This window comes from Mangifera indica, chromosome 7, assembly GCF_011075055.1.
Source record: "Mangifera indica cultivar Alphonso chromosome 7, CATAS_Mindica_2.1, whole genome shotgun sequence".
NCBI lineage: Eukaryota > Viridiplantae > Streptophyta > Magnoliopsida > Sapindales > Anacardiaceae > Mangifera > Mangifera indica.
The window spans coordinates 11676836-11693953 of record NC_058143.1 but is presented as its reverse complement, the minus strand read 5'-3'; the positions used below and the strand labels follow the sequence as shown (position 1 = coordinate 11693953).

The window sequence follows — 17118 nt, the reverse complement described above, 5'->3', positions numbered from 1 at the left end:
TTACCTGACAATGACGAATTTTTGGGACAAAAGATTGACCTTTCCCCATTGAAAGGCTTTTTTACCAGTCCAAGATACAGCTTCATCTCAATCTCTAACAGCGATGTGCAGTCTTGGTTGCTAACATCATAGCTGGGTGAAGAGCTTCATATTTCCAGGGGAGACGCAGGCAGTGTGTTTGTGTTCATCAAGGAAGCTCTCTCCTAACGCCATGAGCCCGCCTAATAAATTACTTATATTATCATAATTTTCTGGTTCTCTTAGATGGAAACCAATCCTCTTCTCTTAGACTTGTGAATAATACATGGGTTTGAATGATTCAGAAACATGATTATCTGATTTGGTACTGTTAATTAATTATTCTACTGGAGAATAGAAAGTGGAATTACATGGAGAAATTATGAATTAATATATGGAGACAATTGGTTCTTGGAAAATAAGCATGTTATTAAATATGATAAATAAACTTTAAATATTTTGAATTTATATTCTTAAAAAACACATACTACTTGCATAAAATTTTATTAGAACAAAAAGTAAAATATTCTCTTGTTTGACATAAAATTTTAACAGAATAAGAGTAAAATACTCTCTTATTTGACACTCACTCTTGACTTGATGAAACCCAAAATAAAGAAAACAGAGTCACACTAGTTTGTAATATCTTATAAACTTATCAGCCTCAACTAATATAAATCTGAGACTGGGAGCTTGGGCTTGTTATCGTTACCACTCTCCTCAGACAATTGATTATCGTTCTCAAGCTGCTTTTTGTTCTATTCGGTTTGTTTAGGAGCTCCTTGGTCTGCAAAGGAACCCTGTCTGGAAGCTGACTTCTTGGGCGGTGGAGACTGTGACACGCCAATTCTTAGACAATCTATGATACAACTTGAGCACAATATTGTCAAATGCAGCATACATGGGAAAATTAATGAGTGCAAATATGCTGACAGGAAAAAATGTAGCAGTATAAATGAGACTGGTGGTCCAATGTGGATTTTCCAAACGAACTATGAGCAATAATGTTGCTGCGAATGCAATCACTGTTGTAGCCAATGAAATGAAAAGCAAGGAAAAGCCTATTGTGAGTTTTCTAGGGAGTTCGTGGAGGAATTCATGATACGTATAAGACGATGAGAGGATGGACAAGAACATGACAACGGAGGTTAAGGAGCAGGCCAAAGCAATAACGTCCATGACTGTGAAAAGCTCAAAGAGAGTGTTGTTGAGGAAAATTGGATACCCCTGTTCATTAGAACCTCCAGGAACAGTGTACGCAGCTGCAAAGACCACTGTAGCAACGAGAACAGCCACTGCAGAGCAAGACTGAGAAGTGCCTCTTATCCAATTCTGTGCTTGCCCAAGTAGTTCATTGTGCTTCGAATTGAATAGCTCTTCGCAAGTCTTCTTTACGTCCTTGCTGCGAAACATGGCGTAGTGGGCGGGCATGATCTCCTTTACACGCTGCATATATAGAAACATAACTTACATATAAGCACGTTTATTAGGTAAAAATCTTGTAGAAGAAAGAGCTAGGGGGCTTACTTTGTACCACTTTATCTCTTCCTGGAGTTGGTATACAGGTCCTGCTGGGTGACGCTTTGTAGTCTCTGGCTTCATGTCTGCAGCTTGGTGCAAGATGGTGTAGCCATTTTTGTCAACCTTTCGGACTAACCTTGTCATTGGTATTTCCATATTTTTCACATGATTAAAGATATTATATTGACGGTGCTTAATTGCCACATGCAGTATGTTCTGATCCAGATCATTGTGATGCTCAACTAGCTGGGGACATACTTCTAGTATCTTGTTCACAATTTCTGCTATTCCTTTTTCAGTCGCCAGCAATAACGGGATTGGCTTATCTTCTCCTTTTGAAGACTGGTCTTTATCAAATGGAGACTCTGGGACCACTTGCTTATTAATGGTTTCTTCCCAAGAAGTATCTTTTTTTATCAGTGTCTCCGCTAGTTTGAAAGCAAGTTTATGCTTTCTCTTTTCTTCCAAGATGTTACTCCTTATTAGTGCACAGATTTTTCCCAGTAATTTAAGCCACCCTATTCGTGTTTAGGAGAAAAGAAGGTGCTCAATGAGCAAAAGTGATGAAGAGAGAAATTATGCACAATATCCCTTAAGCGAACAAAAGAAAAGTTTTACCTTTGGAAATTTTTGTAGTAGCTTTTTCATCATCACCGATTGGAAGAGCTATAAATTGATACAAAAGGTCCTTTTAACATATCCTTATGCATACATTATCTTTAATAGAATTATGGAAAGGTGAAAAATATACTTACAGAAATATATGAATCTGTGGATCAATCTGCCCCATTGATATCCACTTACGAAAGCTGAGGGCATGGTTGCTAGTAGGTGAAGAGAGGTCCAGCCATCTAGGTCCCTGAGTGCTGCTAATGATTCATCCATCTTCAGTAAATATAGAGCCGTTTCTGAGAATATTTGAAAAGAAAGCACATCAAATATCAGTTGAATATATATTTCATTTCAAAGCAAAAGTAAAGAAGCTAGGTGGGTAGAGACAGAGACCAAAATGGTGTCCTGTGATGGCAACGTGCAGAATGGAGGTATCAGGCACTTTTATAAATCTTTCTTCTTCCATGGCACCAGGCTCTGGCTCTGATATTATTTCACCTTGGATGGCACCAGGCAACTCGTTGGAGGCTTTAGGTTTGGGCTTTACCTTGATGAAGCGTTTGTTTTGGCGGTGAATATTTTTAAGCTTAAAATATACTTCTTCAGTCCCTCCTCCTTCTTGGTATATTAATCTTTTGTGAAGTTCTAATGATGTTGCAGTTAAAAACTTCACCACTTCTGTTTTCCCAAATGCAGCAGCAATAAAAAGCGGGGTTTCGTCTTTTATATTTACGGCCTCTAGGAACTCTTCCTCAGGTGGATCTTCAATATCTTCCTCGGTGAGCTTCCAATGATGTCTGACCAAAGCCTCTACGGCCTCCAGATTCCCATTGGCTGCAGCCTCATGAAGAGGTGTGTTCCCGTTGCCATTTCTTTCTAAATAGCCATACCTTACCATAGAATGTTCTTTGGAAATATCAAGTAAAAATTGAAGCGGATCTTTACTCTTGCTGAACACCGCCAAGTGAAATGCAATGTCCATGGAGGCCGTGACAGGAAATAACAGCGAACCAACATTTTTCTGGTAGAATTTCTTCAGAGATTCCCAATCGTTGTTCAGGGCTGCCCGATAAAGCTCGTTTGTACTGCCCAACTCGTGTCCTGTGCCCATTTGCTTCCCGTAGATGGAGACAACCAAAAATAAAAAAGAAAAATTAATGAAAGATTAGTTGAGCTTAAAAAAATCGTTTTAAATCATGTCTCAGAGAAAAGAACCTTAGTGTTGCATGCAAAGGTGATTATTTAATTGGATATTTAGTTTAATGTGATTTTATTTTTAATATAAAATCATACAATCTCATAATAATAATCATTTAGATTCTTAATTATAATAAATATCGTGAGATCTTCAACAATCTCATTTGAATACTCCAATAGTTGAAGTCTTTCATGTGTCAAAGAAAGATCTTCACCAAACTTATAGTAAAAAGAGTAAGAATTATAAGTAGTGCTCTCTAACATACAATTAGCTATGTGTTGTGTACTTTTATATACAGGGAATCCTTATGGATGATACTAGAGATAGCAATTTGGACCCGACTTTAGGGGCCCCGACCCTAACGGGGAGGGGATTCCCCGAAAAAAAAGGGAAAAGGGGCGGGGATGGGGATGAAAAAAATCCCCGTAATCGGGGACGGGGCGGGGACGGGGATACATATGTCCCCGCCCCGCCCCGCCCCGCCCCTCCCCTCCCCGCCCCGTCCCCGATTACGGGGATTTATTGGGGAAGACGTTATAACTTGCTCTCCATGTATGTGAGACAGTGAACACAAACTCATAAATAAAGCAAAAATGGTAAATGAATAATGTGTTAATATTTTAAAGATCCTTATGTATCATAACTTATAGACAAGGTGAATTCTAATTCTATTTATAAGAAAGAATTAATAAAACAAAATTGATACAATCTGGTTGGAAATATATAAAAGATAAAAGATGATGAAAATATGATAAAGATAAACTATGATTGATAAAAACTGGCAAGTGGGTCAGTTCAAACATGATTATGTCTTTGAGCTTAAAAGCACAAGCACACATCTTCAAAAGATTAGATAAGGTTGGAGGAAGAAGATTTGAAGCCAATTAGGGAACATTTGTATTGTTAATTGATTGTCGTTAGGTGGCATTCTTTTCAAAGACTGGTTAAAATGGAAAGTTACATGGAGTCCATGAGGGCAAAAAAAAAAAACATGAAGTCCATGAGGCCTTCAGATTAAAATTTCGTGCTATAGAGTGATAGACTAGAAAATTTTGGTCGGCTAGCTTCACATGCATGCCTTATATATAGAGGATACAGTTCCATTCTTGCTACTTGCTTCAGTTGAATAAGTCGAAGCTAAAATAAACTCAATTTAATAGAAGACCAAAATTATTTCAAAAAATAGTTAATGAAAGATTAGTTGAGCTTAAAAATCTTGCTTTAAATTTTGTCTGAGACAAAAGAATTTTAGTATTGCATACAAATACAATGTTAATAAAACTTTAGCAAAATTAAATAACTATAGAGATAATTATATTTCAAGTATTACCATGTGTATTTAGTTTTGAGTATTTAATTAAATATTTAGATGATTTACCATCATATGATTGAGCTACATTTTATCTTAATTTAAAATACCCAATCATATTATGATATATCATTTAAGTGTTTAATTAAATACTCAAAATTAAGTACACATAATTTTAGTATAATATTTATAGGAATCGATCTATCATTTTTTCATTCAAATAACTGAAATAACAAAATTTTCTATTAAATAAAGTCAACTTTCAAAATTTTCTATTTAAAGAACCAAATTTATAGTAAATCTTATTAAAAGTACCAAATAAATATAATTAGTGTTATTTATTTTGTTTCATTTTAGTACTAAAATGATTAGTTTTATACATTGAATAGAAAATTGTAAAAAATTCATTATTTCCATAATAAAATTTGAAAGGTTGATAATTTATATAATAAACTTTGAACGTTTAGTTTTTTTAATAAAACAAAAAACAAAGTTTGGTATATCATTATTAGATACCTCTAAGCGATGCTATCCTATGAATATATAAGAAGTTACATGGGACAATAAGGTCATCAGCTCCACTCACCTAGCTACCTCATCTTTTAGAGTTTTAAGACAATAGGGTCAATAATTATTTTTATTGAAGAAAATGAACTTTCAAATTTCCCTAGATCAAACTTTTAAATTTTTCTATTGAACAAGTTATATTAATTATGTTTATTCGGTATCTTCAATAGAAAATATTGAAAGTTTAGTCTTTTATATAGAAAGTTTTGAAAGTTAGATTCCTTCAATAAAAAAAAAAAAAATTAGTGCTTAGTTCCTTTTATAAAAAAATAAAATAAAATTTGATATAATTCGATATATCATAAAAAAGAATTAATAATATGTCAACAATTTGCAAATACAAATATCTGGAAGTGAAGAGGTTTGCGAGCTCGCTTGAATGCTCCTATGGTTGAGATTCTTCACGGGCTAGAAAAAGAGCTTAATCAAACTTAAAGTTAATAAAATAATAACTATGTTTTGTGTTCTTTGAAATATGATAAGTTCTATGTTGTGTTCTTTTACATATAGAGAATGGTTTTATTCTTGTAAATGAAGATGAAAAGTATCGTTAGTTTGCTTAAATAATTGATGAAGCTCATTCATGCTAGTTGTCAGAATATAATAAAGATAAAAGTTCATTCTAATTTTACTATGATGACAGTATATATAATAAATATAAAAAGATAATTTGACCATTCACAAAACTAGGTTATGTTGTAATGAGTAATGCTACGTATATACGCTTTGAATATATAAAATAGATATATAAAAATATATAATCATATGATTGTATATTATTTTTTCTTTAATTTAAAATAACTCAATCATATGATAATATATAATCTGTGTATCTTTTTTGTGTACTTAAAATATGTATACATAATTTTATTAACGTTGTAATTAACATATAAGTCAAATCTCATATTAATAAAGTACAAAAAAATGTTGGATATGTTTGAGGATCTTACATTACTTGAGGATGCTAGGTAACATTACTTGGCTAGATAATTGATAAAGCCCATTGATACTAGTAGTAAGAATATAATAAAGATAAAGTTTATTCTTATTTTAATATTGTGAAAGTATAGTAAAGATGAAAGGTGATTGATAATTTATAGTCAAACGAGTTAGAAATAAATAAATAATTGGATTCACCTAAAATTGGACTACTTTATAACATCCCAAGAGAAATCTCATACGAGCAAAATATAGAAAGATGTTGAGTAGGTATGAGCATCCACAATGTGTAGTCTTGTTAAGAAAAGATTGGCTTAATAGCTTGTAAGATCCTAAATTGTTAAAGAGCAGCACTATACGTATGTTCAAAAGCAATGGATAATGTGTCTATAGCAGACAATATCTTTATAATAGGCCAATCTAATAGACCTGAATGTTAGTAATGATATCTGACCCATTTCGCATGTATTCTTAAGTGATATGCTTAGTCCTTTGATTGTCAATCCCAACAATAAGTATTAAAGCTAAACAACACATATTCATTGGAAAATACTTCATAACTACGTATATAAGACAGTGAACACAAACCTATAAGTAAAGCATGCTTTCAAAAGTGAATATCGATGGGGCAAATGAATAGTGTGTTTATGAATATCTGTTTATATATATATTAAGATTCTTATCTTAACAGTTTACAAGTTTAGGACCTATGGAAAAGACATGAATTATAACTAGACCTGGCCACGGTTCATGAACCGCCGGTTTCGGTTCGGAACCGCCGGTTCACGGTTCGAAAATATAAGGACCCTGAACCGAAACCGTAACAGGACGGTTCGTCCACGGTTCAGAACCGCCGGTTTCAGTTCATGGCCCCGGTTCGAAACCGACGGTTTCAGTTCGGAACCGACGGTTTCGATTCGGAACCGACGGTTTCGATTCGGAACCGACGGTTTCGATTCGGAACCGACGGTTTCGATTCGGAACCGACGGTTTCGATTCGGAACCGACGGTTTCGATTCGGAACCGACGGTTTCGATTCGGAACCGACGGTTTCGATTCGAAACCGATATTGAACCATCAATTCTAATACATGATCTTGATTTAATTTTTAAATTATTAATTACAATAATTGAAATTTAAAATAAAGGCTTGGACTTAATTTTTCAATTAAGCTTCCTACGTATCTTCTTGGGGTTTAGAAGAATCAAAGCCTACGTAGTTCTCTTACCTTGAAAATATAAAATTGAAATTGAAATTTAAAAAAAAATAAGAAAGAATTTAATTAAATTTAAGAAAATTTAATTGAATTGAAAGATTGAGAGAATATTAAGAGTTTAAAGAATGAGAATGAGAGAGTAGAGAGATTGAGATTTGAGAGAATAGAATTTAAAGGGGTATATATAGAAAAAAAAATTTTTGAAAAAAATTAGAAATAGGGGGGGTAAATTAAAATTCCAAAAAATTGCAGGGGATCCCCTGCAACTTCACTGAAAATTGGTCCCCTGCAAATTTCCTTCAAAAGGCAACGGTTCCCTGCGCAGGGAACCGTTGCCTTTTTAAATAAAATTCAAAAAAAAATAAAAAAAATTTCAATAAATTTTCAAATTTTTTTCGGTTCAACACAGTAAACCGCCGGTTCATAAACCGGTGTGAACCGGCGGTTCCACGGTTTCAATTTATGTGAACCGGAACCGAACCGTAGAGCCACGGTTTCGGTTCCGGTTCACTGCTGGTTCCGGGTCTGCCGGTTCCTGTTCCGGGTTTAGCCGGGCCGGTTTCGGTCCGGTTCACGGGCCAAACCGGCCCGTGGCCAGGACTAATTATAACTTATGTTTCACATCTGTGAGATAACCATAAGTAAAGCATTTTTTCAAAAGTGGATATTGATAGGGCATAGGAATAATGTGTTTATATATCAAGATTCTTATCTTAATCACTTATGGGTTTTGGACTTGTGTGCATTGACACATATGCATTGGGAAGTGTGTCATAGCTTATTCTCCAAGTCAATGAGATAGTGAACACAAACCCATAAGTAAATCATGCTTTCAAAAGTAGATACCAATTGAACATATAATAATGTGTTTATTTATTAAGATTTATATCTTAACCACTTACGGGTTTTGGACCTTTGTACATTGACACAATCATTAGGAAATGTGTTATAACTTATTCCTCTTGTCAATGAGACGATGAACACAAACCCCTTAAGTAATGCATGCTTCAAAAGTGGTTACTAATGGGATACATGAATGATATTTTTATATATTAAGATTCTTATTTTATCTGCCACAAGTTTGAGACCCATGTGCATCGTAATTTATAGACGAAGTGGTAATCCAATCTAATTATAAAAAATAACAAACTATCTAGTACAATATCATTATAATATAATTAAAAGTATATATAACATCATTCTTTGAGTTATAATTACAAAATTGGTAATAATATTCTCACAAGCATGCATGCTTATTGAATAATAAGGCTATAGTTTCTAAATTAATTTAAAAAATAATCTCAATGGCATTTACAAATCAAACTAGCACAATCATCATAAAAAGCCATGATACTCCTTGGACATATAATAATTCAATAGCCTTCAAAGATATTTGGCTTCTTGAATCCGGCTTGCCAATATCTTCTCAACCATGGAAGCTTTGAAATCTTCTCTTGATCATAAGAGGACCTTTCTATGGCTACCATGCAATAACTTTAGTGATCCCTTCACAATCTCATTGCTTTCTTCTCTCTTTGTGTTTGGCCTCTTGCCTTTCTCTACTCATTTGGTCGAGTCTCTCTTGAACCATGGCTTGTGCGAGGCTCGAGATCGATGGAACTTCTTGGAACTTGAGCTTTTGACTTCCTCCGAGGAATAAACGCTAATCCTACAACTGCAACACAAGGCTTTGCATCCTTTAAGTTTTCGCTTCTTATAGTATTCTCTGGAGGATGTCATTTGTCAGGCATGATCCTGGAGCTTTGAAGAGGAATTTGTGGCAAAATAATCAGTGATGAAAAATTTGCAAAGTGGGTCAGTTCAAACATGATCATGTCTTGAGTTTAAAAGCACAAAGTACATATCTTCAAGAAATTAGGTAAGGTTGGAGGAAGAAGATTGGAAGCCAATTAGGGAACATTTGTAATGTTAGATGAGCTATAATGTTATCGTCAGGTGGCATTTTTTCAAAGATTGGTTAATGTAACATGGACTCCATGAAGCTTTCTGATTAAAATTTAAATTTAAAGAGTAACAGATTAGAAAATTTTGGTCAACTGGCTTCCCATGCATGCCTTGTGGAGCATACGGTTTTATTCTACTTGCTTCAGTTGAAGTAATTGATGCAAAAGTAAACTCAATTTAACAGAAGATCCAAATTATTTCAAAATATTGCATATCTCACAATCAGTAACTTTTGTATTGAAATGTTTTGATTTGTTGGAGGTTTTGATCAACCAATCAATGCCATTTTTTAAACTTGATTAGGGTGTTATGATTTATAATACAAAATATGAGACTTGAATTCCTACGTTGAAAAGTATAGACTTCTAATAAGGTGCTTATATGGTTTTCCAATATTGTACATGTGCTCATCAAGGAAGGAAGCTCTCTCTTGACGCCATGAACCCGACCAGTAGATTCACTTATATTATTATAATTTTCTAGTTCCATTATATGTATACCGCTTTTCTCTTGGATTTGTGTAAAAATTCTTCGGTTTGAGTGACTCAAAAACATGGCCGTATGATTTGGTAATATTAATTAAATATATATTTATTTATTAAATTTTATTATTATTCTTAAAGGTAAAATCATCCTATAAAAATTTTATTGAAATTTATATTTTAAAATTACCCTTAGATTTTAAAATTTTTATTTTTGTCCTCCTATATTATATTTTTCAAGTTTAAAAACTATTTTTTCTTCTTCTTAAGTATAGGATGCAAACTCTCATCTTTTTCTCATATATGCCACCCTCGACCCTCCATCCCTCCCCCCAATTTTCTAGAAAATTTTAGTTTTTAGATCTTTATCTTCGACAACCATTCATTGTCTCTGACCATCAGCTCTCTCCCTTTTAGTCACTCTCTTTTCTCTCTCCAACCAATTTCGTGATCAAGAGGAAGAGAGAAGGTGAGAGAGAAAAAGCTAATTGTTGAAGATGACGAATGATTGTCAAATAGAAGGAGAAAAAAACCCTAAAAAGAAAATAGTCACTCTTTAAACTTTGGATTAAGAGAAATTGTTAAATTTTTAAACAAAGAAATATGATAAAATTTTAGTTTTTCTAAATATTTTTAACTAAATGATTTTATTTCTGATAATAAGAGTAAAATTTAACATACATGTAAATATTTGAATTTTAAAAAATATGTAGTGTAAACTGGCAATTATGCAAAACCTTGGGTGGGAACAATTTTTTTGACCTATTGCAAAACCTAGTGCCTTTGTTATCTCTGGCCTGCCGCCTGCTCATCTATTTTCAGACTTCTCATCGTAATCGATAAACTGAAGAGTCAGAGGCTTTACTCTCTCTCAACTCACTCAATTCCCATGCAAAACCCTTTCTTTAATGCCACCTCATAAGCATCTCATTACTGTGAAGCCTTCGATTCTTCCTCTGAACTCGGCCAAGATTTCGCAGAGAATCACTAAGAAGTAGCTCTCGGGCCGTGGACGATGACGAATGGTGTCCCGACAAAGGAGGACGAAGGTGCCGCCGTGGCCTTAATAGAGGAGGAGAAGCCCATAGATGTGACGGAGATTAATAACTTGAAGAAGGCGTTAACTGATTCGTTCTATGGAACCGATCGTGGGTTGACGCGACTAGCGAAACGAGAACGGAGATTGTCGAGCTTGTTAGACAGCTTGAAGCTAAGAATCCGACTCCCGCACCAACTGAGGCGTTAACTTTGCTTAACAACAAATGTATTCTTGCGTAAGTCTTTGTTTCCTTTTTATGGTTTGTGGGAAAACTATGGTGAAGGGATTGAATTTGGGTGTTTTAAAAATTGAGTATTTTTATGGTTTGCTAGTGCTTGAGTTGAATTGAATCTTTGCTTTATTTAGGATGATATATCATATAATCTTTTATTTGAAATTGGGTAGTCAAGTTTTAGTGGTTTGAATAAAGGCCAAACGACTATTTCCCACCCAAGGTTTGATGTTTTCTCAAGTTTCACCATTTAACTATGGAAACACCAAATACCCACCCATGGCCAGTTAGATTTAACAAAACCCTAACGGCGGTAAATTTAATCTCATTTTTCCCCCTAAAAGTTTAAAAACTAACATTTTTTTCCTAAGCTAAGTTTGAAAATATTGCATTTCCCCCCCTAGGGTTTATTTCTAAACCCTTTCACTTTCTCCAGCGCCATCACCGGCCATCTTCCCCTCCCGACAGTTTCTCTTCCACCGACGGCCCCCCTCAACTCTGGGAAGAGAAATCGTCTTCCCAGATGACAAAGACAAGATCGATCGATCTCGTCTCCGTCGTCTAGGAAGACGATCATCTTCCCAGATGAAGATGAAGACGACGACGATCGCAGTTGTCTTCATCATAGTTGGAAGATGAAGACGAAGATTAAGCCCGATTGCAGTTGGAAGATGAAGACGACGACGACTGGGCTTCTCTGATGAAGTTCTTCGTCTTTCACCACTTCTCCGACTCCGATGGGGCTTCCAAATGGGAGGAAAGAGATCGTCGGAAGGAGAGGATGCTTCGGGAGGGAGAGACCATCAGCAATGGAGCCGGAGATGTCGTCAGAGATTTCAAAACGAAACCCTAGGGTGAAATTGTGATTTTTTAAAGCTTAGGTTGGGGGAAAATTTTAGTTTTTAAAGTTTAGGGGGGCAAAATAGATTCTATTTTAGTTTATTTTTAATATTATAGAAAAAATGACGATTTTACCCTTACCACCGTTAGGGTTTTGTTAAATCTAACCGGTCATAGGTAGGTGTTTGGTGTTTCTATAGTTAAAGGGTAGAAACTTGAGAAAACATCAAACCTTGGGTGGGAAATAGTCATTTGGCCTTGAATAAAATATAAAGTTAAATTATTTTATAGTTTAGTTTGTGTTGTGGCAGGTCAAGCGTCAAATGATTTTTTGGGATTGGAGACAATATAAACTAGACCTTAATTAGACTTGGATATTCACCCTATCAAGAGGTGGATTTAAAATTGAATTCGAATTTGACTGCAACAATAATATGATTGAGTCAAAATGGATCAAAACTCTTTTGTTGTAACCGAATTAAACTCTTCTAAGCTTACGAATTTAGTGAACTCATCATTCTCAAGTTTAAGTCTGAGTTTGAGTACAACATCAATCATTAGGTTCGAACTCACCAAAACTATACTGTTTTGAGCGATTCAAGTCAAATTGATAACCGAGTTTGAATCAATTTGGCTCGATTCTATCCCCAAAGCTATCCAAGAAACTGACTTTCAAAATGTGTGGCCTTTGGCTACAACCTCCATTAATAACGATGCCAAATATGAAGTCCGAAGTCCCAAGGGTGTCAAGCTTGGGCCTTTGCCATCTCTGAATGCATTCGACATTTGTAAGTCTGGGTTCACCTCTAATTGGCCATTTCATTTCTTTGTGTTTACATCAAGTTTGAAGAATGCATCATCGAGACTCCTCAGATATCAAACTCCAAAATTTTAGCTGACAACGATATCAAAATCCATGGTTTTACCTGACAATGACGAATTTCTGGGACAAAAGATTCACCTTTCTCCATTGAAAGGCTTGTTTACTTCAGTCCAAGATGCAGCTTCATCTCAGTCTCTAACAGCAATGTGCAGTCTTGGTTACTAACAACATACCAGGATGAACAGCTTCATATTTCCGGGGAGACGCAGGCACTGTGTTTTTGTTCATCAAGAGAGCTCTCTCTTGACGCCATGAGCCTACCTAATAAGTTCACTTGTAGGAGGCGTTTGATTTAAATAATGTTTTATTACCAAAATAAAGAGATTACCTTGAAGATAGATTATTGAGAAGATTACTGTATATAAATGATTATTAAGTTTGATAAAATTTGATAAAAATAGATGGTATAAATAATTAATTTATTTGGTTAACGATAATAAAAGAGTACTGATAAATTATTTTACTTAAATGTCTTTTAATATAAATATTTTTAAATATTTTTTATATTATTTGTTATATTAATTAAAAATAAATTTATTTTTGTCTTAAAATATTAATAAATAATAATATAAATATAATAAAATCAATATTACTTTGATAATCTTTTAATCCCTATGGTAAATGTGGTAATTATTACATGTAACGTCAGTATTGGTAATAAAATATTATTGTAATATTTTATTATTGTAATGTAAATAATAAAAAATAGATTACTAAGGTAATATTTAAAAGACTCTAACCAAACGACCCCATATTATCATAATTTTCTGGTTCTCTTAGATGGAAACCAATCCTCTTCTCTTAGATTTGTGAATGATACATGAGTTTGAATAACTCAGAAATATGATTATTTGATTTGGTACTGTTAATTAATTATTCTATTGGAGAATAGAAAGTGGTATCATATGGAGATATTATACAAGCCTCTAATAATGAATTCAATTGGAGTCGCAGGATATGAATTAGTATACGGAGAGACAATTGGTTCTTGGAAAATAAGCATGTTATTAAATATGATAAAAATACTTTAAATATTTTAAATTTATATTCTTAAAAAACACATACTACTTGCATAAAATTTTATCAGAACAAAAAGTAAAATATTCTCTTGTTTGACTTAAAATTTTAACAGAATATGACTAAGATACTGTCTTATTTGACGCTCACTCTTGACTTGAGTCACACTAGTTTGTAATATCTTGTACAGTTATCAGCCTCAACTAATATAAATCTCAGACTGGGAGCTTCGGCTTATTATCGTTAACACTCTCCTCAGACAATTGACCATCGTTCTTAAGCTGCTTTGTGTGCGATTCGGTTTGTTTAGGAGCTGCTTGGTCTGCCCTGTCTGGAAGCTGACTTCTTGGGCGGTGGAGACTTTGTGACACGCCAATTCTTAGACAATCTAAGATACAACAGGAGCAAAGTTTTCTCAAATTCAGGATACATGGGAAAACTCATGAGTGCAAATATGCTGACAGGAAGAAATGCAGCAGTATAAATGAGAGTGGTGGTCCGATTGGGCTTTTCCGAACGAATTATGAGCAATATTGTTGCTGCGAATGAAATCATTGTTGTAGTCAATGAAATGAAGAGCAAGGTGAAGCCTATTCTGAGTTTGCCGGGGAGTTTGTGGTGGAATTCTTCATACGTATAAGGCGATACGAGGATGGACAAGAACATTACAACGGAGGCTAAGGAGCAGGCCAAACCAAGAACGTCCATGACTGTGAAAAGCAAGAAGAGAGCGCTGTTGAGGAAAACTGGATGCCCCTGTTCATTAGAACCTCCAGGCACAGTGTACGCAGCTGCAAAGACCACTGTAGCAACGAGAACAGCCACTACAGAGCAAGACTCAGAAGTTTCTTTTATCCATATCTGTGCTTCCCCGAGTAGTTTATTGTGCTCCGAATTGAATCTCTCTTTGCAAAACATGACGTAGTGGGGGGGCGCGATCTCCTCTACACGCTGCATATATAGAAACATAACTTACATATAAACACGTTTATTAGGTAAAAATCTTGCAGAAGAAAGAGCTAGGGGGCTTACTTTGTACCACTTCAACTCTTCCTGGAGTTGGTATACAGGTCCTTCTGGGTGACGCTCTGCAGTCTCTGGCTCCATGTCTGCAGCATGGTGTAAAATGGTGTTGGCATTTGTGTCAACCTTTCCGACTAACCTTGTCATTGGCTTTTTCATATTTTTCACATGATTGAAGATCTCAAGTCGACGGTGCTTAATTGCCACATGCAGTATGTTCTGATCATGAGCATTGCAATGCTCAACCAGCTGGGGACGTATTTCTAGTATCTTGTTCACAATTTCTACTATTCCTTTTTCAGTCGCCTGCAATAACGGGATTGGCTTATAATCTCCTTTTGAAGAGTGGTCTTTATCAAACGGATCATCCCAAGAAGAATCTTTTGTTATCAGTGTCTCCGCTAGTTTGAAAGCAAGTTTATGCTTTCTCTTTTCTTCCAAGATGTCACTCCTTACTAGTGCACAGATTTTGCCCAGTAATTTAAGCCACCCTGTTCGTGTTTAGCAGAAAAGAAGGTGCTCAATGAAAAAAAGTGATGAAGAGAGAAATTATGTAGAATATCCCTCAAGCGAACAAAAGAAAATTTTTACCTTTGGAAATTTTTGTAGTAGCTTTTTCATCATCATCACCGATTGGAAGGCCTATAAATTATAGGAATTAATGAATAAGATGTATACAAAAGGTCCTTTTAACATATCCTTATGCATACACTATCTTTAATAGAATTATGGAAAGGTGAAAAATATACTTACAGGAATATATGACTCTGTGGATCCATGTGCCCCATTGATATCCACTTTCGAAAGCTGAAGGCATGGCTGCTAGTAGGTGAAGAGAGGTCCGGCCATCTGGGCTTTTGAGTGCTGCTAACGATTCATCCAGATTCAGTAAATATAGAGCCGAGTCTGAGAAAATTTGAAAAGAAAGCACATCAAATATCAGTTGAATATATATTTCATTTCAAAGCAAAGGTAAAGAAGCTAGGCGAGTAGAGATAGAGACCAAAATGGTGGCCTATGATGGCAACGTCCAGAATGGAGGCATTAGGCTTTTGTATGAATGTTTCTTCTTTGATGGCACCAGGCTCTGGCTCTGATGTTATTTCACCCTGGATGGCACCAGGCAGCTCATTGGAGGCTTTAGGTTTGGGCTTTACCTTGATGGAGCGTATGTTTTGGCGGTGAATATTTTTAAGCTTAGAATATTCTTCTTTTAATGATTTTTCAGCTAAAAACTTCACCACTTTTTTTCTCCCAAATGCAGCAGCAAGAAAAAGCGGGGTTTCGCCATCCCCATTCACAGCCTCTTGGAGCTCTTCCTCAGTTGAATCTTCAATATCTTCCGCGATGAGCCTGCGATGATGAGTGACCAAAGCCTCTACAGCCTCCAGGTTCCCATTTAATGCAGCCTCATGAAGAGGCGTGTTCCCGTAGCTATTTTTTTCTAAATAGCCATACCTTACCATAGAATGTTCTTTGGAAATTCCAAGTAAAGATTGAAGCGGTTCTTTGCTTTTGCTGAACACTGCCAAGTGAAAGCCATTGTCCTTTGAGGCCGTTACAGGAAGTGATAGCGAATTAACATTTGTCATGTAGAAGTCCTTCAGAGATTCCCAATCATCGTTCAGGGCTGCCCAATAAGGCCCAGGCAAAGCACTTTCACTGCCCAACTCGTTTCCTCTGCTCATTTGCTTCCCGTAGATGCAGACAAAAAAAGAAATTAATGAAAGATCGATTGAGCTTAAAAAAAATCGTTTTAAATAACGTCTTAGAAAAAATAATCTTAGTATTGCACGCTATGTTATTAAAAATTATAGCAAAATTAAATAAATATAAATATAATAACCCAACTTTGATTATTTAATCATATGTGATTTTATTCTCAATATAAAATCATACAGTCTCATAATAATAATTATTTGGATACTCAATTAGATATTTAAAATTTGATATATATAGTTTTATTATAATAAGTATTGACCTATTAATTTTTTTATTGAAATAACAGAAATCTTATATTTTTTATTAAAAAAATTGAATATTCATATTTTTCTATTAAAATAATTAAACTTTACGTATATCTTAATAAAGATATCAAATAAACATAATTAGTATTATTTATTTTGGTTTGTTTTAAAAACAAAGTGATTAATTTGGTATCATTAATTAAAAAAATAATGAAATTTAATTATTTTAATAATAAAATTTGATAATTTAAATAATAAAATTTAAAAGTTTAGTTTTTTAATAAAAAAAA

General features: G+C 34.6%; 2 protein-coding genes across 2 annotated transcripts; both read right to left on the bottom strand.

The window, feature by feature from the left end:
- Nucleotides 1–789: 789 nt before the first annotated feature.
- Nucleotides 790–2329, bottom strand: LOC123221469 (ankyrin repeat-containing protein NPR4-like). Its single transcript, XM_044644317.1, has 3 exons — nucleotides 2295–2329; nucleotides 1546–2017; nucleotides 790–1464 (listed from the first exon to the last, which is right to left on the bottom strand). Exons 1-3 carry the CDS (start codon nucleotides 2327–2329, stop codon nucleotides 790–792), a joined length of 1182 nt encoding a protein of 393 aa, XP_044500252.1.
- Nucleotides 2330–14005: 11676 nt separating this feature from the next.
- Nucleotides 14006–16549, bottom strand: LOC123221468 (ankyrin repeat-containing protein At5g02620-like). Its single transcript, XM_044644316.1, has 5 exons — nucleotides 15865–16549; nucleotides 15615–15767; nucleotides 15453–15503; nucleotides 14871–15352; nucleotides 14006–14789 (listed from the first exon to the last, which is right to left on the bottom strand). The coding sequence occupies exons 1-5, from the start codon at nucleotides 16547–16549 to the stop codon at nucleotides 14145–14147; spliced, it is 2016 nt and encodes a 671-aa protein (XP_044500251.1). The 3' UTR covers nucleotides 14006–14144.
- Nucleotides 16550–17118: the final 569 nt, after the last annotated feature.

Coding starts and splice junctions, on each gene's coding strand:
- LOC123221469 (XM_044644317.1), bottom strand. CDS start 2,329: ATGGGGCAGATTGATCCACAGATTCATATATTTCT. Junction 2,018..2,294: donor CCACAGATTCATATATTTCT/GTAAGTATATTT, acceptor TGCACTAATAAG/GAGTAACATCTTGGAAGAAA. Junction 1,465..1,545: donor AAGAGATAAAGTGGTACAAA/GTAAGCCCCCTA, acceptor CTATATATGCAG/CGTGTAAAGGAGATCATGCC.
- LOC123221468 (XM_044644316.1), bottom strand. CDS start 16,549: ATGAGCAGAGGAAACGAGTTGGGCAGTGAAAGTGCTTTGCCTGGGCCT. Junction 15,768..15,864: donor CATCATAGGCCACCATTTTG/GTCTCTATCTCT, acceptor AAATTTTCTCAG/ACTCGGCTCTATATTTACTG. Junction 14,790..14,870: donor AAGAGTTGAAGTGGTACAAA/GTAAGCCCCCTA, acceptor CTATATATGCAG/CGTGTAGAGGAGATCGCGCC.